General features: G+C 42.0%; 1 protein-coding gene across 4 annotated transcripts in view; it reads right to left on the minus strand.

Moving 5' to 3' along the window:
- Window positions 1-5,180: 5,180 nt before the first annotated feature.
- The window catches only part of SBNO1 (strawberry notch homolog 1), a 31,314-nt gene continuing 9,863 nt past the window's right edge, over window positions 5,181-26,631 (minus strand). For all 4 annotated transcript variants that reach the window (XM_041488908.1, XM_041488911.1, XM_041488910.1 and 1 more), the window contains 28 exons: window positions 26,361-26,461; window positions 25,147-25,243; window positions 23,902-24,062; window positions 22,794-22,927; window positions 22,555-22,645; window positions 21,450-21,611; window positions 20,808-20,943; window positions 20,623-20,728; window positions 19,293-19,446; window positions 19,022-19,204; window positions 18,721-18,818; window positions 17,906-18,057; window positions 17,186-17,383; window positions 16,739-16,909; window positions 16,481-16,650; window positions 15,653-15,784; window positions 14,403-14,538; window positions 13,865-13,977; window positions 13,693-13,764; window positions 13,148-13,247; window positions 12,574-12,648; window positions 12,176-12,322; window positions 12,005-12,099; window positions 11,784-11,876; window positions 11,245-11,382; window positions 10,669-10,745; window positions 9,749-9,942; window positions 5,181-8,861 (listed from right to left, as the gene is read on the minus strand). In XM_041488908.1, the coding sequence (XP_041344842.1) occupies window positions 8,719-8,861; window positions 9,749-9,942; window positions 10,669-10,745; window positions 11,245-11,382; window positions 11,784-11,876; window positions 12,005-12,099; window positions 12,176-12,322; window positions 12,574-12,648; window positions 13,148-13,247; window positions 13,693-13,764; window positions 13,865-13,977; window positions 14,403-14,538; window positions 15,653-15,784; window positions 16,481-16,650; window positions 16,739-16,909; window positions 17,186-17,383; window positions 17,906-18,057; window positions 18,721-18,818; window positions 19,022-19,204; window positions 19,293-19,446; window positions 20,623-20,728; window positions 20,808-20,943; window positions 21,450-21,611; window positions 22,555-22,645; window positions 22,794-22,927; window positions 23,902-24,062; window positions 25,147-25,243; window positions 26,361-26,461 (3,629 nt within the window). In that variant the 3' untranslated portion in view covers window positions 5,181-8,718. The remainder of the gene's footprint in view (window positions 8,862-9,748; window positions 9,943-10,668; window positions 10,746-11,244; window positions 11,383-11,783; window positions 11,877-12,004; window positions 12,100-12,175; window positions 12,323-12,573; window positions 12,649-13,147; window positions 13,248-13,692; window positions 13,765-13,864; window positions 13,978-14,402; window positions 14,539-15,652; window positions 15,785-16,480; window positions 16,651-16,738; window positions 16,910-17,185; window positions 17,384-17,905; window positions 18,058-18,720; window positions 18,819-19,021; window positions 19,205-19,292; window positions 19,447-20,622; window positions 20,729-20,807; window positions 20,944-21,449; window positions 21,612-22,554; window positions 22,646-22,793; window positions 22,928-23,901; window positions 24,063-25,146; window positions 25,244-26,360; window positions 26,462-26,631) is intronic.

Here is a 26,631-nt window from a genome sequence, read left to right on the forward strand (position 1 = left end):
AGAGGAGAGGAGAGGAGAGGAGAGGAGAGGAGAGGAGAGGAGAGGAGAGGACTCTCCCTGCTTTGCTGGGCACAGGCAGCTGGGCTGATGGTGGGGCTTGGGCCAAGGGGCTCCTCCTTCCTTGCTGTTGCTCGCAGGGATGGAATATCACTTTATCCCCACATTACAGGGCTTCTCTGCATCATCTTTCCAGACAAACGAGTGCTCCACCCTGCCCGATTCCCTCAGTTTGCCTGGAAGGACTCTCCCTTCTTGCCCTGTGGGCTGGACTCCCGCTTCCCTCCCACTCCTGAGCCCTTGAAGGCTGTGCCAAGGAGTGAGCTGGCACTGCTGGGCTGCGGCACAGCCCTGCCTCTGCCTCCCTCCCTGCGCTGCTGTGGGCCCGGGGCAGGGAATACCCCACCCTTTGGCTGGGGCAGAGGAGGCTCTGGGACTTGCTTTCATCCCAGCCCTGTCTGGGAAAGCTCCTGAACCTGCTCAGCGTCTGGGAGCGCAGGAATCCACAGCAGCAAAGCTGAGTGTTGGCTCGTCTGGAGTGATTCCTGGAGGCAGGCTGGTGTCAAACGCTCCTGTCCATGTGAAATAACCATCCACGTGGCACCTGTGAGAGCTGCAGATTCGAATCACAGCTTGAAGGGACACATTGGGGTTAAGCCCCACAGAAAACCTTCTGAGTGCAAAGCAAGTGTCACCTATGTTTCAAGCAGTGTCATGCTTGAAACAAATAATTAGAAGCACAAACTCCTCTGTCCCTCAGAGCCTCCCTGTAGCACCAACTGTGCAGCCTGATGGGAGCATCCCTAAGTGTTTTGTGTCTGGTCATTTGAGCAGAGGAAGTGGAGGAGAGAGTGAAAGCAAAGCCCAGGGTTGGAAAATGGAAATGACTGTGAGGAAAGGAATGTGGAGCTTCAGAACAACCCAGAGTTGGCGGGGGAGAGAAGAGCAGGGTGAAGGGGGAAGGAGGAAAAGCGGGAGGTAAATCACGGTGACGGGACAGCACAGTCTGAGTGCCGCGCGTGGCACGGGCGGCCCCTCGGTGTCTCTGCCGGTGCCACACAGCCCTCGGCTGGCATTGCTGGGCATGGCACTTCCTTCCCTCACCAGCCCACAGCCCAGACACAGCTTTTGCCAGGATGAGTCTAACACGTCTGCTGAGCTCCTGCCCCAGGACACTGCTCAGAGCAGAAGGGAGAGCCCTGAAGTCTCTTGCCAAGCTGGTGTCTGTGTGTGAGGACCACTGGTGTGAAGCCTGTGTGCCCAGCCCTGTGAGAATGTGGGTGCAGAGTCCTGCAGTGCCAGTCCCTTCTTTGCTGGAGCCACTGGGACAGGATGATGCTAAAAACAAAGTATTTTATAAATGATCAAACTGTGCCTAAACATCTACCTGAAGAGCGACAGCAGCCTCCCGCCCTGGCACACTGCCTAAAAACCCCTTCTCTCTATAGAAGCAAAAAGGGGAGGCCGTGGGGTCCCCCCGGGTCTCTGGGAGGCGACACGCTGTGGGTGCTCCCCACGGAGCCGAGGCAGCTGTCCCGGCAGATGCTGCAGCCCGGCAGCCGCCCCGGGAGGGACAGAAAGGGAGGGACAATCCCGGCCGTGAAGGATTTACAGCCCTGGCAGGCGCTGGTGGCGGCGATGGCTCGGTCGGCAATTGAAGCGGTGCGGTGCGAGGCCGAGCCTCGCCAGCGATCAAACACCGAGGCCAGGGCAGAGCCCGAGGCCCCAGAGGGGCTGCAGGAGCCAGGCCAGGCCCTGGCATCTCTCCAGGAGCTCGTGGGCCTGGGATGGGTTTTTCTCTTGACAAAGGGAGGGGAGGAAAGCAGGGCCGTGCTCCAGCCCAGCCCGGGGAGCAGCAAAGCGCCGGGGGGATGCGCGTGGCTCAGCAGCCCGAGCTGGGGGCAGCAGAACCGGGGGCTCTCCCTAAAGCAGGCAGGAGCTGGCACCAGGAAGGTCCCGATGCCAAGGGCTGCCTGCACGGAGCAGCTCTGCCCTGTCCCAAAGCCCACACGGAGAGGGAACGCTGGGAATTGTGCAGGCTCAGATCGTCACCGTTCCGTCGCTCCACGTTTGTATTCCCTCCAAGTAACTTCAGGGCAGACCTTACCCAGGAGGGATTCAGTCACCTGCACCCTGGTTTATGATTTAACTCACTCTGGCTAAGCTGACACACAGCTCTGCTTTCTGCCCTGCAATTCCTTGTGCATTTAGCAGGCAAAGTTGGTTCTTCCACTTTATAAATGTGGAAGGAACACACAAACCAGACCTGGACTTCCAAAGGAAGAAGCTGTCAGCTCCTGCGCTGCCTTGCTGGCATTTTTAAGGTGTATTATTTACATGCTGGAAAGGAGCCAACCAAAACCTCTCTTAAGAAATTTCTCCCTTACTTACAGAACAAAGTCTACTGCTTTGTGAAAATGAATAACTAAATTCTGAGGTTTGGGCATCTTCATTTATTGCTGAGATCTTGGCATCAACACTTTTCCATATTTGGGGAAAATGAGAATAAAAGTCAATGTTAAATGATGTACAGAACTAAGATTAGTCTGTTTACCCCAGACTAACTCTTTGGATAAAGGAAAACTATTTTCATACTTTTTGCATAAAATATGCATAAAATATGAAGTTGATACTTTCCAATCTTGATACAGTTTTTATAAATCCTCCTCTCTTTTTTAAGCCCAACACAATTAGCACTTCGAGTAAGTTGTGAATGCTCTTAACTACCAATAAAACCAGTTTGATTTACCAGTGACTTTAACCAGGTTAAGTGCCAGGATTCAAGTGGATTGCAAGAAAAGCTGTTTGGATCACTAGAACATGACTTCTGCTAGTCCCAGGGATCCTAAAAATGTGTGACAATGAGTGTGTTCAGTGGATGTAGATGTGTTGCTGACAGGCATTCCAGCATCTCTGTGGGCAAGTTCCAGAAGAGAAAATTAAAAGGGGAAAGAAAAAAAAATCCCAAAGTAGCAATCAGCTTAATTTATTCCACAATTTTTTTTTTACCAAAAAAGAAAGAACTCAGTACAGAGTCCATCATGTTTCTGTTTGTCATCTTTGGGGGTATAAATCTTTTCAAACACTGCTGATGTTTTACTGCCAGGCACTCCAAGTCCTGCTGCTCTGGGGACATCTGGGACACAGCACAACCCCAGGCTGCAGGATGGAGGCTTTCAGCTTGGCAAAGGCTCCCATTAGGGCAGGCAGTAAAAACACCTCACACAACTCAGCTGAAATCCAAATGGCTTTGGGATTCTGTCACCTTGGACCGTTAAAGGTGGAGACTGCACAAGCACTAATAGCAAAGCCCTACTCCAAAAAATCGGTGTATCCTTTGTGCAGAGCAGATTCCCAGTGAGTTACTGCAGGGCTGGGCTACAGGGAAGGTGCCGAGGCAGTGAACACCCACCTCCAATAAAACTCAATATGTCAATGACTGAAAAATAAACCAAATTACTTGGCAAATAAAAATGCAATTCTGTGACTGCAAGGAAGCTGGCATTTTCCTGGTTATCTTCTCCAAGACAGGAAGAAGAGACATAAATATATATGGCATCAGAAATGGCAGCAGAAATGTCTCCTTATCCTTCCTAGTACAAATTAAGTGTAGGAAAACTACTCCTCCACAAGGCCCCTGTCACTGAAGTGATGTCCTAAGCACAGCTAAGCTCAGAGACACCAACCAAAGTCAGCTCTCACAAAATAAAATGTAACACACGTTGGTTCAGGTATTGACCCTGCAGGACATCACTTAAATCTGAACATACTTCTGTATTTTGGTTTAGCTGTCTGTTTTAAGTGCACCAATTGCTTTACTTTGAGCTTCCACCCAGACATCTCAGCATCCCTCACACACAGGGTGCCAGGTTCACAGAATCCTGGATATTGGTTCAGGACACAGCAGGCAAAAGATTTCTTCCACGAGTTTTGGCCTCAGCTTAACCCTGCCCAGTTCCTATTCTTGAATCTTAGTGGTGCCTCAAATCCCTTTCACTCAAAAATTATTTTGGGCCAGTAAAGAAACAGCAAAGCACATCAGATCCAGCAAGTTCTCTGCAGGTTTTTACATCTCACTCTATTCAGCAGAAGCTTTTAGGGGGGCAACCTGCCTGCAGCTGTTGTAAGTGGGGCTGAGAAACCTTACAACCTTTTCTTCCGTTTTTCTTCTTAAGAAGAGAGCTGCAGCTTTTCAAACTCATTCCACAAGCGAGCAGCACATGGGGCTGACGCTGCTCCCCGGGAAGGAAGCACCGGCCGAGGTTTCCCAGGTCTGGCTGGGCTGAGCCTGTGTTACTTTGTTCCTCCTGGCAGCTCCGTGCCCTGCAGCTGCCAGCAGGGACACCGGCACCCCCGAGCTCTCAGCACTCCCCGTTTCAAGCTCACGGTGACCACAGAAACTACCAGAAGAATTTTGCTGCTATTTGCAGCTGCACGCTCCTCGCCCTGGCTCAGACTTGGCAAAGCACTGAATTCAGGGAACAACTGCATGGCCACAGTCCTCCCCTGCAGCTGGGGAAGGGCCAAACCCACGGGGCAGCTGCTGGAAGCTCAAGGGATAAGTAAGAGACAATTAATGGGATTTCTTATTCATCTCCAACTTCGACAGAAATATATTATTGCTACTTGGCAATTAAAAACCTGAGCTGTTTTTTTCCCAAGGTAAGAAATTTCATTATGTTCATTTTGCACATTTAGACATGACAGGAAGCTCAGAATTTTCCCAGGAAAACACTACAATAGACACATCTTTTCTGCTCTCAATCACTGCCATTCTAGAGAACTTTAAAGACAGTTCATACCTAATATAAAAGCAGTAATAGACTTTGATATGTTAGAACTTAATTCGAGAACTCTGATTTGTGGAGCTCACTGAATGCACAGCTGGGGATACCAATAAGTGGAAGAAAACAGAAATGTTTCTGGGATTAAAGCTCAAGTTCTGAAAGACTGAAGGAAACAATCTGCACGAAAACTCAAATATTTGTTTCTGTGATACAGCCACTAAGTGAACATGTATCACTGAAACACATTGGGTCCATTTCTCTCAAGGGAATGCATTTTACACTAAAAATGTAGAACAAACCCACAGAGCATCAAAAGAATCATGGGAGACAGACAACGAAGTTTTGAAAAAAAAAAATGATGACAACACAACATCTACAATGTACACACACACCCTGGAAGGTTTATATATGCTCTATATATATTTCAAAGTACACACAAGCTGCCCATGTGGCAGGTTGAGAAAATAGGAATACATCTTGGGAAGGTCATAAAGGAAAAAACCACAGAGGAAAACGAGAGTTATTTACATTCAATAATTCAGTAGCCTTTAACACCTCTATATACAAACAGGCTCTATTTATGTACAGACTGCACTGGGAGCCAAGTGAAGTTATTCCAAACACAAAAGAAAAATACAAAACCCCTTGATAATTCACTTGAACAAGCGTTTACAGGTTGCAGAGATTTCTCCATTTACAAAGAAAATACTACACATGGAACAGAGAACTTGCATCTTTGGGGAACTTTCAGTCCTGACAAGAGGAGTGTGTTCCCACTGAACCACACAGCTACTGGAAAAAGTGGAATACTTGCAGTGCAAGGAGGTTTTGAGGGGGTTATAATTGCATTTATCATGCCAGACATATCTTAATTATGAAACTAGTTAACAAGTCATCATTTAGTTGCTGTCAAGGAACAGTTAGAAAAAAAGAACACAAAATCTGGGAATTCAGTTCCCAAACTAACTCAAAGATGTACCTTCCCCTTCTGCAGCACAATTCCAAAATCCACACAGTACAGAAGTTGCTGCCAGTTTACACGTGGCATTGCCCCTGTTACCAGAGCCCTCTGTCCTTTATAGGTTTTATACCCATTTCAGATGTACAAAGCATTTTGTATTTCATTTTGTACAAAGCAGATCAATATCCCACAAGCAGGAAAATACAGAGACCACCCTTGCCTGGCCTGGCAATTTATGATGTAATAATTGGTCTTTTTTTCCTCCCCAGGAAGATGTTTGTCTCTCAGGCAGTGCTGCAAAGGGACACCATTCACTGTTCTTACCCCATCCAGGACAATTTATATTCTCTTTCTCCCCAAACTTTACCAGCAGCTCATGCAGGGAGCAAATGCCAAAATCCACCCCCCGAGCACCGAGCAGGAATTTTCAAGAGAGAAAATATTGCTGTGGCTTGAAAGCTGTTTTCTTTTTTTTGATGCTAACTTTCAAGATGTTACAACAGTCCAGAGCCATGGCTGCAGCTGTGTTAGTAAGTGGATGGCAAAGCCAAGGCAGTGATGGTGCAAGGAGCAGGCAAAGAAGAGCAAATAGAGGAATGGATTTCTGGAACAGGAACAGTTCTTATGGATCTTGGAAGTACTGTCAGCTTTTTTCCCCTCCAAGGGACACAAGTCCATGGGAAGTTTAAAAGGTTGAAGCAAAATAGTGCTGTTTGCTCATCAATACAGGGAATATCAGATTTGCTCATCCCAACAATCAAAGTGAGCACAACAGGCTGAGAAGAGCACTTAGGAACCAAGTGTATTTAAATCATTATTAAAAAAAAATTAAAACCACTAATTGTGAATCTACTACTACCAGAACTATTTTACTGAGGATCAAGACCTAAACTGTTATGTCACCATCTCAGATGGCAGAAGTTTCTACAGCAAGTAACAATTAAGCAGCAGCCACACACAGCCTGTCGTTAGTGGCAGTTTGGTTTGCTGTCTGCTGCAGTAGTAATCTGTCAACACACTCCTCAAAATCCCAGCCCTGCTCCTGGAATTGGTGCCAAACACAGCCCCTGGTGGGTACAGAACACAGGAACAGCCTCCCCCACACCCTGTGCTCTAGAGTTTGCCAGGCCATCAGCAGCTCCCAGGGCTGTGACAGCGCTCAGCTCCCCTCCCTGGCTCCCAGCACACTGGAGATCCCCCAACACCGAGCACCTGCAGCCCAGGTATTTACAGAGCTGCAGCAGGACACGGGGAGCAGAGCATTAATTCCAGATCTGCATTTCCAGTTACTCCAAGTAGGAGCAGGGGATTCATCCCTCCTGACCAGTTCAGGCTGGGGCTGAGGGAATTGGGCAAGCTTCCTTTGCCTGGTGACCACACCGAGCTGCTGGCACAGGGAGCATTACCTGAGCCTCAGGAGCAGTAATTCCATAAGGGAAGCCCCTTCTTCTGCCCCACTCTGACCCCTGAGTGGCTCACCGAGTGCTTCAGAGGTGTCACACCTGCAGCCATCCTGCTCTGGAACTGAGCCTTCCTTAAAACACACACGGAGCTTTAGACAGAGTTTAGCTCTTGCCTCATTAGCGAGTTCAGCAGAGAGATTTGGGCTGCAAGACAGAAGCCTGGTTAGAGCAGCCTGGAACATGCCAAGTCCTGTCAAATGCCAATTGTACAGACTTGTTAGTTTTTTTGGAATATGGTGATTGCCTAAACAAGACTCCACTTCTTGTTAGTACAATAACTTTTATTTGACATCTACAAGATCATTATCTTGTAGTTTTTTGGACAGGTTTATACAATCTCAATTTTTCAATAGTGCAACCTGTGCAAGCAAGAAATGACAAACATTGTCCTTCACTTTCTTATAAACATCTACTATTATAGGCAAAACAAAACTTACCCATATTATAGATAAGTGACTATTCACATTTGTACATTACAATTTCTTTTAAACAGCTCCAGATAAACTCTACAATGTCTTACAACATATTAAACATAACAGAAACAGCACATACAGCGGAACCCTCAAGTGTTTCCCATTCTCTAATTTACAGCTCAAGTAAGGTTTCATCTTAAAAGTGACAAATTAAATTATGTTAATGAAGTAAAAAATATAAGATTGTATGCGAGATGGAAGTGAATTTGCACTTAAGTTTCCATAACCACCTCAGATTAAGGAAATGCTTCAATTTAAGGAAAACAGGCATCCAGCCATCTTTGCAGTACACATTAGGAATACCATTAATACATTAAAAATGAACTAATTTTAATTTAAGATGTTTATCACAAAAAGAACATGTTGTAGACTCAAATATATAACTCCCAGGAGAGAACCAGAAAAAATGCAACACCTGGGTATAAACACTATAAAAATGCAATAACCAATGCTGTACAACTAAGATTGTGTTTCTCTCTGAATTCCTGTCTCGTGTGTTTATGCTGTCCATGCCCGTTTCCAAAGACATGCACTGTCAAACAGAAACTGGGAAGGAACCTGAATGCATGATGTGCAACCTCTAGGTTTCATGCTTTTATAAACTCAAATTGAAGAGAAAAACCCAATATATATTTTCTATATATATACTCAATACATGCATTCGAGATCTCCCACAGCAATGGCATCGATGCACTGCGTTAAACCCTGAGCACTGTATGACAAGATAAAAATAAAGCCTGCTTGGGGATTTTCAAGCATTTTCAAACAAATTGTGGTTTGTAGCTTAAAAGGCCAAAAGTAAAAGCAAACAGGAAGCACTACAGAGAGCATAAGGAAAGACAGATGCACCACCATAAACAACTGCTGGCTTTCAGTTCTACCAACCTTTTTAGATCTCTTTATTCCCAAAGTATTTGAGACACAACTGAACTGAAAAAGTTATATTTCTTTGGAATCTGTCCCTGATTTTTATGCAAGTGATATGCTTTTACAGCCTTTTCCTCAAACACCAAAGTCAACACCTGTAGCTTGTCCTCTCATGCGTTGTTGAGGTTGGTGATGCTCTGGGGGTGGTGCTGCTGCCAGATCTGCTGCTGCTGCACTGCGAGCTGCTGCGACTGGTCGGACGTCGACAGGAGGTTCACGAGGGGCGACACACAATTTGCAGGAATGATCAAACCTGAGAACAGCAACACATCAATGGTTTCATAAAAACCCCATCAGTTGTGTTCATTAAGAGCTCAGGCTGATGATTGCATCCTTTAAGTTATGCAACGTTCAATAATGACTGTTCTGATGTCAGGTCTAATCAGCACAGCCACAAGTCCTGCTCTTCAGTCCTTCACATCCTTTAGGTTGTGAAGTAAGAGAAAGAAGTTCTCATTTTGCCTGACAACAAAATTTATTCTCATGTTACCTGCTGTCATGAGAAGTCAGCTATCTTTGCTTTTTTAGTCTCACAGAAGTTACATCACCATGAAAGTTTAAACACAGAAAAACCTACTTCCAGCATCCCAGAAAACTGGTACTAGAGGAGCTGCCATGATGTTGGCACATCCATAGGAAGATTACATTTAAGGAAACATTTGGAGAGTTTGGTTTCTGAGGTCCCTGTTTGGAGGGTTTCACTATGAGGTTTAGTGAAGAGACAATCATCTTGAAGTCATTCTACACACCTTCTGTAGCTTAAAAAACCATGAAAACAATTATTTCCAAGGCCTACTATTAATTGCCAAAAGTGGAGGAAAAAGTGGAGCCATTAGGATGTCAGAGAACCTTGATTGGAGCAGGCTGTGCACGAGGTTTTTGCTGCATTAAATCCAAAGAACTGAGATTAAGTGCTCCAAAGCCTGGCTGAACAAGAAACCCACCTTCCTTAACCTCCTCAATATACTGTATTGTAGAAGATTTCTACAGCTGCACTTCTGCCCCTCCACAGCAGCCAAGCCTGTTCTCTTTCAAACACCTTTATCCAAACTCAGCCACGTGGCTGCCAACACAGAGCCCCTGAGCAGTGAGAGGCAGCCCCTGCTGCAGGTGCAGCAGAGGAGCAGCCCTTGCACCCACCTACGATCCTCTGCCCATCCTCTGTCCTCAGGCGGACGATCTGCATTTTGACGTTCGTGCCGCTGACGGAGGCCAGGACTCCTTCCACCTTTGTCCACACGCTCAGCACGGAGCCACACAGCACGTAGTAGGTTCTGCAGCGCAGCCCCACCTCACAGACCAGCCCCAGGCCTGCTTTCTTGCAATTGCCTCTCCTGCAGGCAGAGAAAAGCTTTCAAAACCATTCTGCAAACTAAAGTATCTAATTTCATTAAAAATAAGACTTGTGGCTATTTAATGTGCATTCAGAGTTGAGCACACACACTAAGGAAGGACACTTTGAGCACAGGTAATGGTAAAGCTTTGGGAAGGGTTGGCCTAGTTAAGCACCATCTACAAAATGCACAGACAGCTTTGAGTCTAAGATACCATCACCGAGGTCACCTGAGAGCTGGAGTACATTACAGGGCACTGGTATCTGATCAGGGAACTTCAGAAGCTCCAATATTAATCTGAAACTTCTACCAGCTATGCAGTTCCTCAGGAATTCAGCCATCAGCTGAGCTCAGACACACAGGAGGCAGCAGAGGAACAGCTGCTTCTGGCATCCATCTCCTCTCTAAACATTTCCCCCCCAATAACATTTGAACTATCAGACTACAATAACAGAACAGATGAAGACACTTCAAGCACAAGCTACTCCTGAGTCACTCTGAGTGTACATTAACATTAATTTGTACATTAACATTCATCTCATGTACTGGTACTTTAGGGCAAGTGGAAAGCTTGATGTTTTCAGCCACAAGTTGGGTCATTTGATTGGTCATGGAGCAACTTCCCTTACACAAGAAACACAAGACTTTACAGGAGGGACAGAAGAACAGAAGCAGTGATGAACCAGCCCAAAGTGAAATAGCAGAAGCCAAAGCACAAACACTGACCAGTAGGCGTGGGTGCAGGTGTCTGCAGAGGAGTTGTACTGCTCCAGCCAGTGTGGCAGAGCATCCTCAGAAGGTACCTGGAAGAGTCATCCAAAGAGGGAATGAAATAAAACACATCAAAACTTACATAGAATAAAAATAATTTGGTTGTTATCATGAGAAAGAAGGGAGCACCAGCATCAGGATGGTGTACAGAGGTAGAGCATCCTACATTAGAATAACTTCAAATTATCCATCCCAAAGGACAAGCAAAATGCTTAAACACAGCAGAACCTCAGAGCCTTTTCCATAATCCACCTGATGAGAGTTTCCTTAGGTTCTTGCAAATTCAACACTTGCTAGACCCTAAGGAATATAATTTTTTATTATCACACCACAGATAAAATATATTCAGAAAGAAATTCAGAAATGGATATAGGAATGCCAAGATCATGTAGACCTGCTTAAAAAGACCCAAACAAAAGCTCTGCTCTGGAGAAAGAAGCCTACTTTTTCATTTGTCAAAATGATACACAAATACAAAAAAATAAAGCCCTTATAATTATTTTTAAAAACAAGCATAACTTTAATGGTTACCTTCTTATATTTCTTTTTCAGATCTGCACATGTTTCTAGTTTGAGTTGTTTCCCAGTATTTGGTCTGTATATCAAAAAAAGCTTCTTTTTAGGATTCACTTCTTTTACTAGAATTGCTGTTTTCTTGTTATTTCTTATCTGGAAGAAAAAAAGACAAACCAAAAGCTTCCTGAATTAACACATGATGAAAGTATCTGCTTAAGTGATTCCATATTGTGTTCTTTACAGAGTAATTAGAGTGTGTAACAGTACAACCAAGGACAGTAATACACCTCTAGAACACAGTAATCCACATCAGCCTCACAGTGAAACCACAATTTCCTGGTGGAGGTTTAAACAAGAGCTCTTAATTTGGGCTCATATTCCTATCAGAAAATATCCTGAGGAGATAAAAGGAAGAATTTCATACTCAGTGTTATAAAAACCCTAAAATTCATTTTAATGTAAGACTCAGTGTATTTTGCAAAACTGAACAAGTAAGTTTTTCAGTTTAGCCCCCAAAACCTCCGAGCATAATCAAGGAGACAGAAGAATCTTACCTGTAGTGATAAATAAAATCCATCATCTGGACCTGTTTGTTCTGCCCAGATCTTTGTTGCTTCATCCCAAGACATTCCTCTCTCCACACTGATCTACAAGAGAGCAGTGCAGGGGTATTTGAGTGGGATAAAACAGTTACACACCTGGGGACTGAACACATTGTAAAAACTTACTGGCAAATGTTATTAGGTCCCACAGAGATGATACAGGACTAACTTACTGTGTACAGCTCTACATGTCCAGAGGTAGAATATCCAGGAGTTAAAAACTTCTTAACATCTGCCTTCCTCACTTTCTCATCTCCAGAGCCCAAATCTGAAAAGGAAATCAGTTTTATTCTGTTGCTCTGTTCTCAGTGAAGTTCAAGAGCACTGTGGAATTATTTACTCACCTAAGATGCCCATGTCATATCTTCCATTCTTTTTAGCATTTTGAATAACTGCATTTAATGTGTCAGAGAAGTACTGGAACAAAGCATTCTGCTGATGGACTTCCATACCAAGAATTCGATTCAGAAATTTCCCTATATTGTTGTAATCTTCAAAAAGAGTATAAAATATATGTATTAGGGCAAAGATTAAGTGTCATAACCACAAGCCCTCAATCAGTATTCAAAGACTCATACAAACACTACTTAAATACATTCTTTCAGAAATGCAGAAAACATGAAGTTCTTCAAAAAAGGTCACTTTTTAGATAGTTACAAGTTCAGTTCTGCTGCTGGGAACCCACTGTCATGACATAAGATGTTCCCAGGGACATTCTAGAGATCACTGAACACCCAAGTACCTTTGTCAAGTGTCAGTATTCCAGATCTGTCTTCTACATTTATCAAGCCTACACCAATCAATCCCTGACGAACATCTAGGAAAGAGAAAGAAATTAAATCATAGCTGCTTTGCCATCTAAAAATAACCCAGTGAAGTAACAGCTTGTTTAGCCACAGGATCCAATTCCAAAGCCTCTGACACCCCTCACTTCCCATTACTTGCAGTTTCTACCTAATACATCAATAAGCAGGACACAGCTTTTCCTTCTGTCCCTGCAGGAAGCCCAGGCAGGGGAAAGCACCACTGGCACCATGCACGAGAACAGTTCCAACAGGTAATGGGAAAATGAAGATAAAAATCTGTTTATAATACACTGGTCAAGCAGATACAGAACATTCCTCACACAGAGTTCACAGATCTGGTTTCATGTGTGAACTTCAACATTCAAGCAACGTGCACAGACTCTCACTGGGCATTTACTCCCATCTGTCTCAGCTGATCATTTTAAATTGTAACAGTGTTTTACAGCCCTAACAGTATTTCCATTTTCTGTGAACTAGAGCAGGATCAAAAGGTAGCTGTCACAGCCTTACCTTTGAAGAAGTCTCCAGGAAAATCAGGAGGAGGTGAGACCATTGGGGAGTCCAAGTTCACAATGGATTTCATAACAATCTCCAGAGCATTTCTGCCATACTGTGTACAAAAAAAAGTTGCTCTGTCAATGCCATCCAGTGTTTGTGCCTCAGCCCCAGGCACACAAGGCTTAACAGGTATTTAAATTCACAGTGAAAAGCTTTTCTGCACAATAGTGAAGGGAATTGTTTATCACCTTTATGTAGTGCAGTTTATAACTGAAAACAGCCCAGTCTTAATTTTTAATTAGAACTGCCAAATTAATCTTTCATTGCGTCTTAAAGGACACACACCATTTACTGAAGACTGCTTGCAAGAGCAGAACAGTGATTTACACACGTGTGTTCCACATGACTTCACAAACAGAATCATGGGTTACAGAACAAGGCCTTCCATCAGCAAGTGACACAGTTAAAGGTAAGGGATGGAGAGGAACCCTCCTCAACAGGTCATTTGTGGAATAAGTGCCACAGCATGAACTCTCCAAAAGAAACAGAATTGTCACCTTGTTGTCAAAATTGAATCTGCTGAGGTCTCGAGTTTCTGTGGCCCGTCTGTCCCCGTGGGTGAGGGCTCCCTGTTAAGATACATCGTTGTCATTAAATACAACTTTTAAGAAAAAGAAATCTAAGTTGCATTTTCTCAAAGGAAGGATCAGACCTCTTGAAACATCTTACCAAACTCTCCAGTCTTTTTGCAACTATAGATGCAAATCTTTGCTCTCCTGCCAGTTCAGAAATGAGGAACACATACTCTGGAGCAGTTACTTGGTTGGATCTATGAGTTCTTCCTGGATAATTAAGTAGAAGCATGTAAATGAGATAAAATTCTATTCCACTGAATATTTTTAATAAAATATGAACTGTGAAGAACAAGGAAAAAGGGTAGAACTTAATCCTGCTTAAAGTTAGTTTCTGCTGTAATACAGCAAACAGAAGGTAGCACAGAGATACTCTAAAAGTTGTGGCAACTTCTGTAAAGACATTTCTTATGTGAATGAAACTCCAAAGCTGCAGCCCAGGCTTGTTCATGAAGTTTCCTTCAAAGCTTTCAAGACCATTGGCCATGACCACAGATAAAGCTGATTCTGTTCATGGGTACAAGAGACTGGAGGGATCCTTAGTAGGATGCCCACTCCATCTGATTTCCCACATTAGCAGTAAGTTCAGTTATTATTCCTGAGTCTGCTGGGTCAGGATACAGGGAGTGATTTACCGAACTGCTGGATTGCTCTGTCTGCGCTCCACGGCAGCTCCAGGGTCATGTGAACCCTCCTCCTCTGGTTCTTGGCCCTGCGGTCTGCTTGCAGTGAGATACCAGAGCTGGCAGCCTCTGAGATGATGGCAATGTTCTATCATTGAGAAAAGAGCTCTTAGTTAGCAATAAATCCAAGATCAAGCTTCAGTTTCCAAAAAAAAAATTTCTCGTTTTACAACTATTACCAAACATGGATCTGGAATGGTTTCACTGTTACTCACAAGGCAGGAGGGAGGGCAGCAAAGGTGTGGCTTTCTGTATCAGAGTTAGAAATGCTAATGAACTTTTCTGAGTGAAAGGAGGGGGTTTTGCTTCACTTTTCAACAACAACTCTCAGTGCAAACAAAGAGTTGCCATCCCAGAGGGCAGGTCTCCCTGACACTGGCCTGTACTCTGAAGGAAAAGGGGAGGGACACAGACTTGCTCCAATAGCAAACACCAGAAAAGACAAAACCTTGCTGCTAATGCTGTACAGGGAAGAGGATCCAGCCATTCCAGTGCCTGAATGCATTTGCCTTGAAAGAATGTAAATGTTTGGACTGTGCACAAATCACTTACAGGAACCAGAGTTTTTACCCTGAAGTGTCACAAGGGACCACACAAGTTCCATGCACAGTGACATTTACTCCATTTGCCCTCTTGTGGCAGCACGGCCCAAGTGAACCACTGGGAAGGGCTTTCTCCCCTCACTTCTTTTATCAGATACAGTTATACCATTATTCAGGTCAGGATTTTCTTTCAGAGTGCAACATTAAGGGCAGAAGCCACCACTTTTCCCAGTGTGACTTCTCAAGCCTTGTTAAGGTTAACAGGCCCCACCTTTTCCCCTCACTTTAAGTTTTCATACAGTGGCCTTCCCCATTTCCCAATTTAATTATTTCCTCTTGGAAGGGGAGGTGCACAGTGACCCAGATCAATGAATCAAAGATATGAATCACAAATCTGCCTTTGAAACACATATTCTATTACAAAACCAGCTCAAAAGTGCCAGCTTTCAGTTTGGTACATGGGTGCACACCAAGCACAGGCCTCTGAGGTCACCAAACTACAGCCTGACCTTTAAACACACTGATTTGAAAAACAAACCAGCAGTGAACTGGAAGTGCTTCTTAACTAGGACTTACACTACCTGCCAGTCACCGGTGAATAGCTTAGAGTTACTATGGCACCTGGCACATTTACCTACAGTCTCTCTCTTCAAAGATTACCTTATCTCCATCCATGAACCTCTGCTTTTCTGTGATGTTCAGGATTTCCACGGGCACGTCGAGTTCAGACCTCGACTCGTACGAGATGCTGCCGTCGTCGTTGCTCACCACTCTGCCTTTGCGGCCCGTCATCTTCGGAGGGGAACACAAGCTCAGGGGGAACACCAAAACCACCCCAGCACCAAAAGCTCCAAGCAGTATTATTTATCCATGTACCCATGTTAAAACACTCAGTAATTTACTCTGAGTGCAAAACTGCTATGTGGAATATGACAGAGCAAATCTATGCAGAAATGATGTTGTATTATGCCACTGTTCATAAGGGATTTACCAGCAGCACTAAGAAAATAAGCTGAACAGACAGCTTAGCTGCCACTGATTTTAACAGGGTTTTTTAAATCACACTGATGCTGCTATGTGATAAAAACAGGTAGCTTAAAGACATTTTTCTGAAGTTATGAGATTAATCAGGCTTTTCATCAACACAAAGGTTCTTGATCTCCACTGCCTTGGAGGATGAGCTAAAGCTCCTGTCTGTCTAATACACACCAGCAGCAAATGGACTATAGCCAGTCAGAGAAACAGACCACAGTAAAACAAAAGAGAAACTGGTGTGATTTACCCAACCAGAAGCTATCAAATCTCAGAAATAATAAGTGTTCACCCACTCAGAGCTCCCCCTGTATTCTAACACAATATCCAAATTTCTCTTTCATTCAGAGGCATCAGCAGTGACCTCTGCTCTCATTCCTGAGATCACTGTCTAAAACTGATAAACATACTTTTTGAAAAACATACATTTTTCTTAATATGTGATCACCAGCCTACCTCTGCAACATTTTCAGGACCACCCAGTTCATCTATAAGCTCATCCAGTGTATTAGGTGGAAGATCTTCAGCCAGCTTTTCCAGTTTATCCAGCAGTTCTTTTTTCATTTGTTGGGCCCTTTCAACAGCATCCTGACTCGTTACAAAGCTGCTGTTTGTGTTGCTGTTTGCTGAAAGTTAAGAAAGACTCTTTGAGATTTAGAATTTTATTGCCTAACTGCTAGGAAATTAATCAACATCAAAGAAAGCTGCTCTTACCAGACGTGTTGGTACTAGAAGTGGTGGTTCCAACAGTGGAAGTGAAGCAGCTGGGTCGTTTGGATCCCAGACCAGAGGCTAGTAAGGCACTTTGAATAGAATCTGGATCTATGCTTTTCTTCTTTTTCTTTTCTTTATTTTTTTTATGCTCTTTTCTAATCAACCAGGGATCTGAAATTAAATAAAAATTTCAAACATTTAGTAAGCAGCCATCCATTCCTTTTAAACAAATATATTCTCATTGCATAAAGTGACTTACAAAAGTCTGAATTCCAGGGTACAAAAAACTAATTGAAACTTCACATTCTACTAATTGCAGTCTCACTGGAACTAAACTGCCTGCTTAGTAAACACTCATCTGTGGCTCAGTGAAATGTTTGGGAAGATTTTCTGCTTATTCTCTGCAAATGCAGCTACTTTCTTGATTAAACACTTAGACAGCCTTACCATCTTCATCATCTTCACTGGATTCGTCTCTGAATGGGTTGAAGTCGTCATCGTCTCCAGAACTCAAAAACTTGGAGCTCTCATTGTCACTTTCTTCATTGTCTGAAGCATCAGACTCACTTTCACTCTCATCAGAGCTGCTCCCTGCAAGGCCACCTGTTTTGCGGGCTTTTTTGGCTTCTCTGCTTATTTCTTCACCTAATTCCATCATCCCACAAGAAAGAGAAGTTAGTTTAAACCTTGTAGTCTACACACTTTGAGGTCTGTTTTACCACACAAACTAGAAAAATACTCAACTTTTGAAAACAGAACTTTTTAAAAGAATCTAGGCTTTAATCAAGATCTCTCTCCAGAGTTTTTAAGACAATCAGTTTGGGAAGCAGTGGTGTTAAGCTTCTCTTCATTGAGCCTCGAGATATAGAAAGTTACCCGAGTGACTACATCAGCAAGTGATCTGACACAGAAAAGGCATTTTGGGATATGGTTCCATAGCAGATCAATCCAATTTGGAGCAAAATTAGCTGAAATTTACAGGCTATATTGCCTATCAGAAATATAACATCTATTAATGGCAATCTCTAGCCTTAAGAGATCTGCAATACATTCTCTTTCATGGATGACTGTACAGACATTCCTTTTTTCCCCAAACAAAGTTCACTCTTAGGCAGCTGGGAAGTTGCCATTTTCACTGTGGCATTAGTGTAGGAATTCCAGCATTACCTTTTCGTTTCTTTACTTTGTTCTCCTTGCAAGGGCTGTCTCTGGGTGAATTGTTATTACTTTGAGCAGTCAGGTCAATTCCCAACAAGCTGAACAGCTTCTTCCTGTCGGGAGCTGGAAAGTGCTTCTCAATAAGAGACTGGAATACTCCTCTGTTTAAGAAAAAAGGGTTGCTCAGTGGAATTTGCATTTATTTAAAGTACAAACCTGTAACACTGAACAGCTTTCTTGACTTCTGTGAAGAATGACTCCTTGTGAGTGCAGCTGGACACTGTATTAACACCCACATTACTGTATTTGTCACCTTCTTAAAAGTAGGACACATCTCTTTTACAGCACTGTTACAACTTGTTAAATTTGTTTTTGGTAATAAGTGGCATTGCTACTGCCATTTTTTAATTGCTCAATTTAAGTAAAAAGTTAATAAAGTAAGATCTTCAGCTAGGCAGCCCTGGGATTGGCTCTGGTCCCTCTGACCAAAGAGGGAAGTCATGGTCTGTAACTTGCTCTGGTATAAATGCAGCACACACCTGGCAGGTCTCCCCATCCTCCCAGTCTGAGAACAGTACAAGCTGTTCACACCTGAAAACATCAGTTTGGAATGCCAGAAGAACCAGCAGACAACTACTGCCTCACCTGAGCAGTGCTGCCAGATTTTAGGTACAGGCAGCATCTGTAAAGAACATCACTAAAGGACTCTGAATCTTCTGTGCACTGATGCACATTTGACACACAGAAGGACAAATGACTACATACACACACTAAGCTGGATGAAGGTTAGTTTTGTAAAGAACAGTTTTAAAATTCAGTCTTACTTTGCTGTAGAAACAAAGTCATTCAATTCCCCACCACCTTCCTCCAAAGCTTCCAATGTTCTTGCTTCTCCTGTAGACTGCAGGCCAATGACAACGCACTGAAGGACAAATGAATACCAGACAGTGTCACTATGACTGAGCTGTAAGTTGATTTTGCCTGAATTTCTGCTCATTACATGGCATGAAGTAGAAAAGCATGCTCCTACTATGGCTGAAAATATTTGTATTATACATGAAAAAAATTAATCTAATAGCTTGACCTTTAAGACAAATGTTTAAAAATCAGTCTTGATCAACTTACTTTGCCATTCTTGATTTCTTCCCGAGCCAGCTGCACCACCCTCTTCACCTTTGAGGCTATGCAAAGGTACTTGAAAAACCTCTGGTGAGCTGACCAGAACTGACCCCACATGGACTTCTTCATGCGCTGCTCTGCATCGATGAGGTCGGCCGCTTGCTGAAACCTCTCTCGAGCACTGACCCACTGAACAAGAAAAGGAGCACTCAAATTTCAACCAGCTCCAACCTCTCATAACTCAGCAGAGAAAGCAAATTTAAAAAGGGGTTCTTACCAGTTTCACAGATTTATTGTACATTTTAACATATTCCTGTGAGAGCAGAACTTCGTCGATTTTGAAAGTTACACCTGAAAAACTCAACTGTCTGGCTATGTACATTCCTCTCAGCTTCATATCCATAGCAACTATTTCCATGGCACCAACACCTCTAAAATAAAGGAACAATTTAAGTCCATATTAGAATTTTCAAGAGCAAGGATTTGTTAAAAAAAACAAAACCCCAAGTACTTTAGAAAAAAACAGGTTATAAATGTGAAGGAATATGTTTTCAAAAGAACTTGAAATTTAGTCTTTACATAAAATTGTATCCCTGCCTTGTAAATGTTAAGTGTATCCCAAGAGGTAAAACTCAGCTACTTTTCTCAAATGACCTAGGATGGATTAGGAGACAGTAACTTATAAATTTGAACTGGATAACAAAGTTGGTCCAAATATCAGCAAATTCTTGCATTCTTATTTTATAAACTGCTGATGATTTGAAATAATACAAACAAATTTAAGTTATTCAGATTTATGGTGATATGAAAATTATTTAATTAGTAAGTAACTTCAGTTCTCTTCAACAGCAACACACCTTGAGAAGTCACCTGCAAAACAGATGACTGCTACTCACAGGCTAGGGGCTCTAACTTCATTATTGCTTATTTAATATGCACCCAGTAATGAAGAGAGGCTACACTTGCAGAGTCCAGAAAAACAACACACCATGTAGATGGTAAACGAGATGTATCCTAAACCCTATTGTGGCATTCTGAAGTGTTCAAAATTCTTTTTGAGTAGGCAAAGCAAGATGCTCACCCACCACAGAATGCAGAAAGCAGCCTTTTCCACTGACCTCTCACATTTAGTATTATTAGTTTGTTCTGAAACACCAAGTACCTTGTAACAGCACAAAGAATTTCCCTGAACTGGGTTCTTATGCCAATAAGCACAAGATTTCCTCCCATTAAATTGCCTAAGATGAATGCATAAACATTAGAGGCCTTCTACAAATAGGGAGCCATTAACTACACTGAGCATACTCACTACAATACAGGCTCTTTTCATGGGGAGCAGCAAAGTATTTTGCTTTCCTAACACCCACATTTTTGAGAGGCCTCTTTTCCCAGAAAGCTTTTAAAGCTCTCAAAATTTTCTGTGAACAAAGGAAACATCTTATTTTTCACCACTTATGATAAATAACACTTCTGCTAGATTTAGAAACCAGAGTTCTTTATGCAACAGGACATGGTTGCAAAGGACTACAAAGGAAGGAAGACAAGGAACAGGGGAGCACAGTCAGCCACAACCCTGTGCAATGTGCTGTAGGTCTTTAAAACTTTACCTTCTTTCAACAGCCTGAATAAAATCACTGAATTCCCTAAATGGAGTTCCTTCACCCCATATTCCAAGACGGTTCATATATGCCATGTTTCTTGGCTCAGATGCACCTAAAAAGAGAAACATAAATCTGTACCAGTGCCAGCAAAACCATCCAGAAACATTTAATACAAACCCAGCAGTACATACCTGTGGCACTGGCATAAACAACCCTGGCTTTTGGAAGTTTATTTTGAAGTTCCAATACAGCCAGACCTGTTTTTGTTGGTTTTGATGAACCAACAGGACACAGATTCTTTGCTTTATGACACTCGTCAAATACGATCTGAACCATAATTAAGGAAAAGCTTTGTTCCACTAATGCACAGAATGAGGAGCTAGAACAGAAGGCAAGAAAATCAACTACTTACAATGGAGGGGCAGATGGAAATTGTAAACTCCAGACACTGGTCATTTTAACTAAAAACCTTGGAAAAATATTTAGCTAGTAAATTGCCACACTGGAGTTCTTAAAAATGCTGATGATACTTCAAATATATATTTAAATAAATCCATTAAAAATATCAATGTAAAGTTAGGGTTCTTAAGGACAATTGTTTAATTTCATAGGTTTGATATAGAAAAAAATCAAACTTCACTCTTGTACCAGAGCTGTGTGGCAACAAGTTGATGGTAATATGTTTGGCACAAAGTTTGTAAAATTGTAAATGTAACGTCAGAACATGCATACAACTAATTGCCATTACAAATAAAGAATACCTAAAAATCTTTAAAGACATAAGTTTAAATAGCAATTTAATTATTATCAAATGAATTCCAGAAAAAGGATACAACTCCATCAAAGTCTTCACCACACCAGTGAAGAAGCTGCTTTAATCTGGTTTTGTATTTACCACCAGACTGACTCTCCCCAATAAGAGAAGAATAGGTAGCAAAGATGACACCTTTCTTCACACTTCCATTGTGTTTGGAAGAAATCTTCCCATACTTGAACTGCAATAAATAGAAATTACAGAAATTAATCAGGAGAGACCCCTCCTCAATCCCACCTACCAGATGATGAAGGGATGCTGGTGGTCTCAAACTGAAAGGTGTGAGCACTTGGAGCCACCCACAACCCCACATCATGATCAGGGCACGGCTGATGGCAATGTGGTTAAGGGGTTACAAAGGGCCTTATTTAAACATAGACTTAAAGAAGACTAAATCTGAGGCTTCAACAGCTCAGCAGCCACATTCTTTTGCTACATGGTTTCCTTAGTTTAAATACAATTGAGATTTTAGTTTCAATGTATCCCTTTAAGAGCCAATACGTCAAGTGCATTTACAGCTGCTACCATAAACGATGATTTCTAAAGCCTTATTTTGGAAATTAAGAATTCACAAAGCAAAAATACCAACTTAAACCAAACTTTTAAGTTCAGTGAATTCAACCAGTAATCACACTTTACAATTTAAGCAGCTAATCCAGAGCAGAGGCAGTGTCTCCAAAAATAACTGCACACACCACTGCTGCTTTAATAAATCACTGAGCAAGACTATTATTCAAGTTTTACACATAAAATGCATCACATATAAAATGTGCACTGAGAGATAGAAAGGAAAAAATTCAAATACTACAAAGCTTTAAGAATGTAAAGAATATTTCAACTTCTAGAAAATACTTGACTAGTAGTGTCAGTAGTAGCTTGAAGTGTAGTTTTTTTTTTAAAAAAGCACACATGCTAAGACTTAATCCTACAAGGGGCCTATTTACATGATTAGCTTAAAGCTCTGTGTGGTTCTTTGTAAGATTTAGGCCTGTCAAACAAGACCTAGACAGCAAATTTATTGAAAGTAGTACATTCTTGCTCTTAAAACAGTCAACATGCACAACTTGTCACACAAGCATACCTAAAGGTTTGCCTCAACTGTACATAGTAAAAAATTTCCACACCTTGTTTAATGAATGCACCAATATGTTTTTTGCTCCAATATCTCTCAAATCTCTCTCAGCATCGTATTTCAGATCATTTGACACGCTAAACCTGAAGACACAAAACAAAGCACATTCTGTAAGTTACAGCAGGTCAAAAGGCAGTCAGTTGCTAGAACATTTGTCAGAAGACAGATGACCCTGAATTTAAGCCATAGAGTCACTGAAGTGTCTGCTCTAACAAATCCTGACACACTTACCAGACTGCTCTTTTTCTGCCTAACAAGTAATTTTCATAGATTATTCCAGCTATGGTCCTTCCTTTTCCTACACCAGCACCATCACCTATCAAGAATCCAGCTCTGTCTCCATTGGGCAGGAATGTTTCATGTTGCTGTAGGAGAAAGAACAAAAAACTTGTACCCATTCTCCAGAACACATCACAGGGGATTGTCAGAAAAGAGCAAACATAAGAAACATCCTATTGGAGGAGACCAAGTGGTCCAAGCAAACTCCTGGAAGCAGCAAGAGGGGATTTTATTTAGGGAGAGCACAGCACCCTAACTGCATTGTGTGATCCATTCTCCCCTTTCCTTCCTCAGCACCCAGAACTGTTCTAAACATCTGTCCAATATTCTGTGCCTTTTCCTAACCCACTGATAGGCACCTGTACAGCCTTTAGTAGCAGGAAGACTCAGACATCCACAGCCTGTGGAATGCAGTATTCTGGTTTAAAATGGGTAGATTCAATCTCCTGTCAGTGTAACCAAGTTCTGCTTTGCTTTACGTTTTGTGTGATATCACTCACTTCTTGATTATCTTAACCCTGATTTCATTCCCATTCCTTTCTCTCCCCTCCAGTCCCAGGAGTCCCAGCTGTGTCAGTCTCTTTGTATGAGGTAACTTTTCCCTCTGTGACCATTTTAGTTATCCTCTAACTCCACTGCCTCCTTCCCCAGAAAGTGCTGCACACACATCTGGGGTGGGCACACTGCAGTTTAACCCAGCAGCAAAATAACACCCAGTGCTGCTCTCTACTCCCTTCCCAAGGATGTCAAAGAGGGCTGGCTTTCTCAGCCTCCTGCTACTGCAGCCATTAAATTACTTCAGGGAAATAAAAATGACTAACATGTTCTAAGACAGTTAAGAGATCACCATCATGGAAGTGGTTTAGAGGAAATTTTCCTGGGTGTATTACCTCCCATTTATCTGAGCTGAAGCTCACCTGCCATCTTCTAATGCAACTCAAACCTTTAAGCTCTTATTATTTTATCTCCTTGTAAAACTGACATAGCTGTGCTTGTCAGATTTTAGTTTTTCTTCTTAAATTCTCTGTTAGCTTTTAAGCTGTGCTGATGTCTGGCATACCTGGGCTGCATAAGTGATTGCTTCCAGCTGCAAAGCTGACAACCAGCCACTGTCAATTGTTTCCTCTGATATTGATGTCTGGTACCACACATCAGGAGGAGTCACACTGGATAAGGAGCTGGTTTCCACTACTGGGTCAGGATGACGTAGACCAATTTTTACTGGTGCAAAAAGAAGAGAAAGGAAGGCAGAAGATGAAAACAAAATACAGAGTTCTGTTGCTGCAGCACAAGTTATTATATTTACCCAAACAACTTAAAATTGTGATTGCAAAGGCTGAAATCAACAACCAGTATGTTGCAATGAAACAATCTGTCAAGTGTTAAACTGCATTGCATATGAAGGAACACATTAATCTGAATTTATAACTGCAATCCTAACTTTCTCTTCTCACCAGCTTCCCACAATTTTTATGAGATCAGATAAAATTCACTTTACAGAAAATTAAAGTATTTGTGTACTTCACTTGTTTGAGAAAAACTAGTCTGAACCTTGTCTTCCCAAAAAGGCCAGAAGCAGCCTCAGGATGCCAGAATCACAAAAGCAACATTCTTCTCACTATTTATATAGTGCCATTTTTAAGCAGAATGAGAGAAGATTTAGAACAGACATGGTTTAATTGCTGACAGATTTCATCAGTAACAATAAAAATTAACCATTCAGCTACAAACTCTCTGCAAAATTTTTGCCTTGCTTTTACAGCAGGTCACTGTATGTAGCAAACAAGATAACAGCTTGTTGTCAATGGGTACAACAAAGAAAAGAGAAAAAAGAGGAGATGGCAATTAACAGCAGTAAAAGATCCACTCAAAAAACAACCAAGAGCCAGTCCTAAGTAGTCAGCCAGGAACAATGCAGGAAGAATGTACTTAGGGTGATTTCACACCAAAAGACTCAAACTAGATTCCTAAGTGTAGCAATGAGCACTGAATTCCTTTACAAAATTTCCTCTGCTGAGGCACAAGGCATCTTAACAGAGGTAAAAAAAAAAAGACTGATTTTGGTTCATCAGTCATATCTGTGAAACAAATACTGCTCAGTGATACTGAAGAACTCCTCTTCTATTTAAAAATCCACTTATCTTCCAAATCCACGTGTTACAGAAGATAAATTTCCTAGGAAAACCCACAATGTATTCAGGTTCTGTTAACTTCAGACACTATCTGTGTTAGTAATTACACAAGAGTAAATAAATTAACTCTCAAAGCATTCAGCCTTTTGATGTAACAGAAGATCAGGTCATACATTTTATTGGCATATATTCAGCATAGGTCTCTGCATGGCCCATTTCTTCTTCATCTTCTTCCTCAGGTTCCTCCTCTTCTTTTACTGCTGGCACTTTCTAGAATTGAGAAATACTTGTGTTAGTCAAAACAGCCCATTGTTAATATTCCATCTCCTGGAAATTAACATGAGAAAGGAAATGAGGACAAACATGCACTTCAGTGTTTTAACACATGTAGAGAACAAACCAGTGAATTGCTGGGAAACTAACACAAACAGATTTCTTACACTCTGAACAACCCCCTAAAGGCACTAACTCAGGCAACTTCCTCTTCTTTGCAAGGAGATCAAGCACTCCCAACTCACATAAGCAGAATTAAAAATAATTTCTTCTTACTTCATATTAAAACCAGACTATGACTTAAAGAAAATTGCCTTGAAAACTTGACAACCCTAATGTTCAAGTACTCCCCTGGAGTCTCCTCAGTTCCACACTCATGGCACCATTTCACAACTTTATAGGTAAATAGTCAGTTCTGTCCAGTATTCTCTGAAACCCAACAGTTACCCATTTACTGTGACCCTGACCAATGTAAATATATAAGTATTTGTAAAGCACTCAACAGATGAAAAATTAAATAATATCTTCCACAACTAATGTTTAATACAAAAGAAGTGATCTGAAAAACCCCTTCTGTATGGCAGTCACTGAGGAGCACAGTTCTTCCCAAACAAACATCAGCCTGACTCTAGCTATCAGTGAAGATGCCAAAACTCAAATGTTTACAGCATCAGAACGTAATTTTATTACATTTAGGAAATTGAATGACATTCAATTTACATCTTCAATTTAACTGCCCAGAAGCACAGCCATACTAGGGGGAAGGCTTTCAGTTTCCTCACTGCTAGTGATTTTAAAAGAAAATGTTTTAGCCCAGAGGAAATGCTATGCTTATCACCTTTAATCAGAGCCACACCCTTCTTGGCCCACACCAGCTTCTGGTAAGGACAGTAATTTCTTGAAATTGTCATTTACTATCTAAGCTCAGCACAGCTGTTAACTTCACTCATCTAACCAAGTTTCATCTTGTGGAGCAACTGACCTTTTGAACAAACAGATGCACTTGACAGTTCCACCACACACGAGACAAGCATGAGTAACTCCTGGAACTGGCCACAACTGTTCATGGCCAGCAACACACTGGTTTGGCAAATTAATCATTTGTGCCACTTACCACAGTCGGTGAAAAACTTCTCATTTTAATGTCATTTATCCATATTCTTGCTACCTCTTTTGTGGAAGCCTCCTTCTTCACTGCACCATTGCTTAGGTCAGCTGCAAAAGAAAAGCTGTGGTTTACAGAATTCCCTCCAAACATCAACTGACATTAACATGCTGCTCTATTAATGAGCTGAAAGAGAAGTTTCAAGTATCCAGGAGCACAATGATGCTTCAAGAACAAATTTGTAACACAATCCTTTAAGAAGAACATTTATTAACTTTCC

Source organism: Pyrgilauda ruficollis, unplaced genomic scaffold (assembly GCF_017590135.1).
Source record: "Pyrgilauda ruficollis isolate IOZ18807 unplaced genomic scaffold, ASM1759013v1 scaffold9, whole genome shotgun sequence".
Classification (NCBI taxonomy): Eukaryota; Metazoa; Chordata; class Aves; order Passeriformes; family Passeridae; genus Pyrgilauda; species Pyrgilauda ruficollis.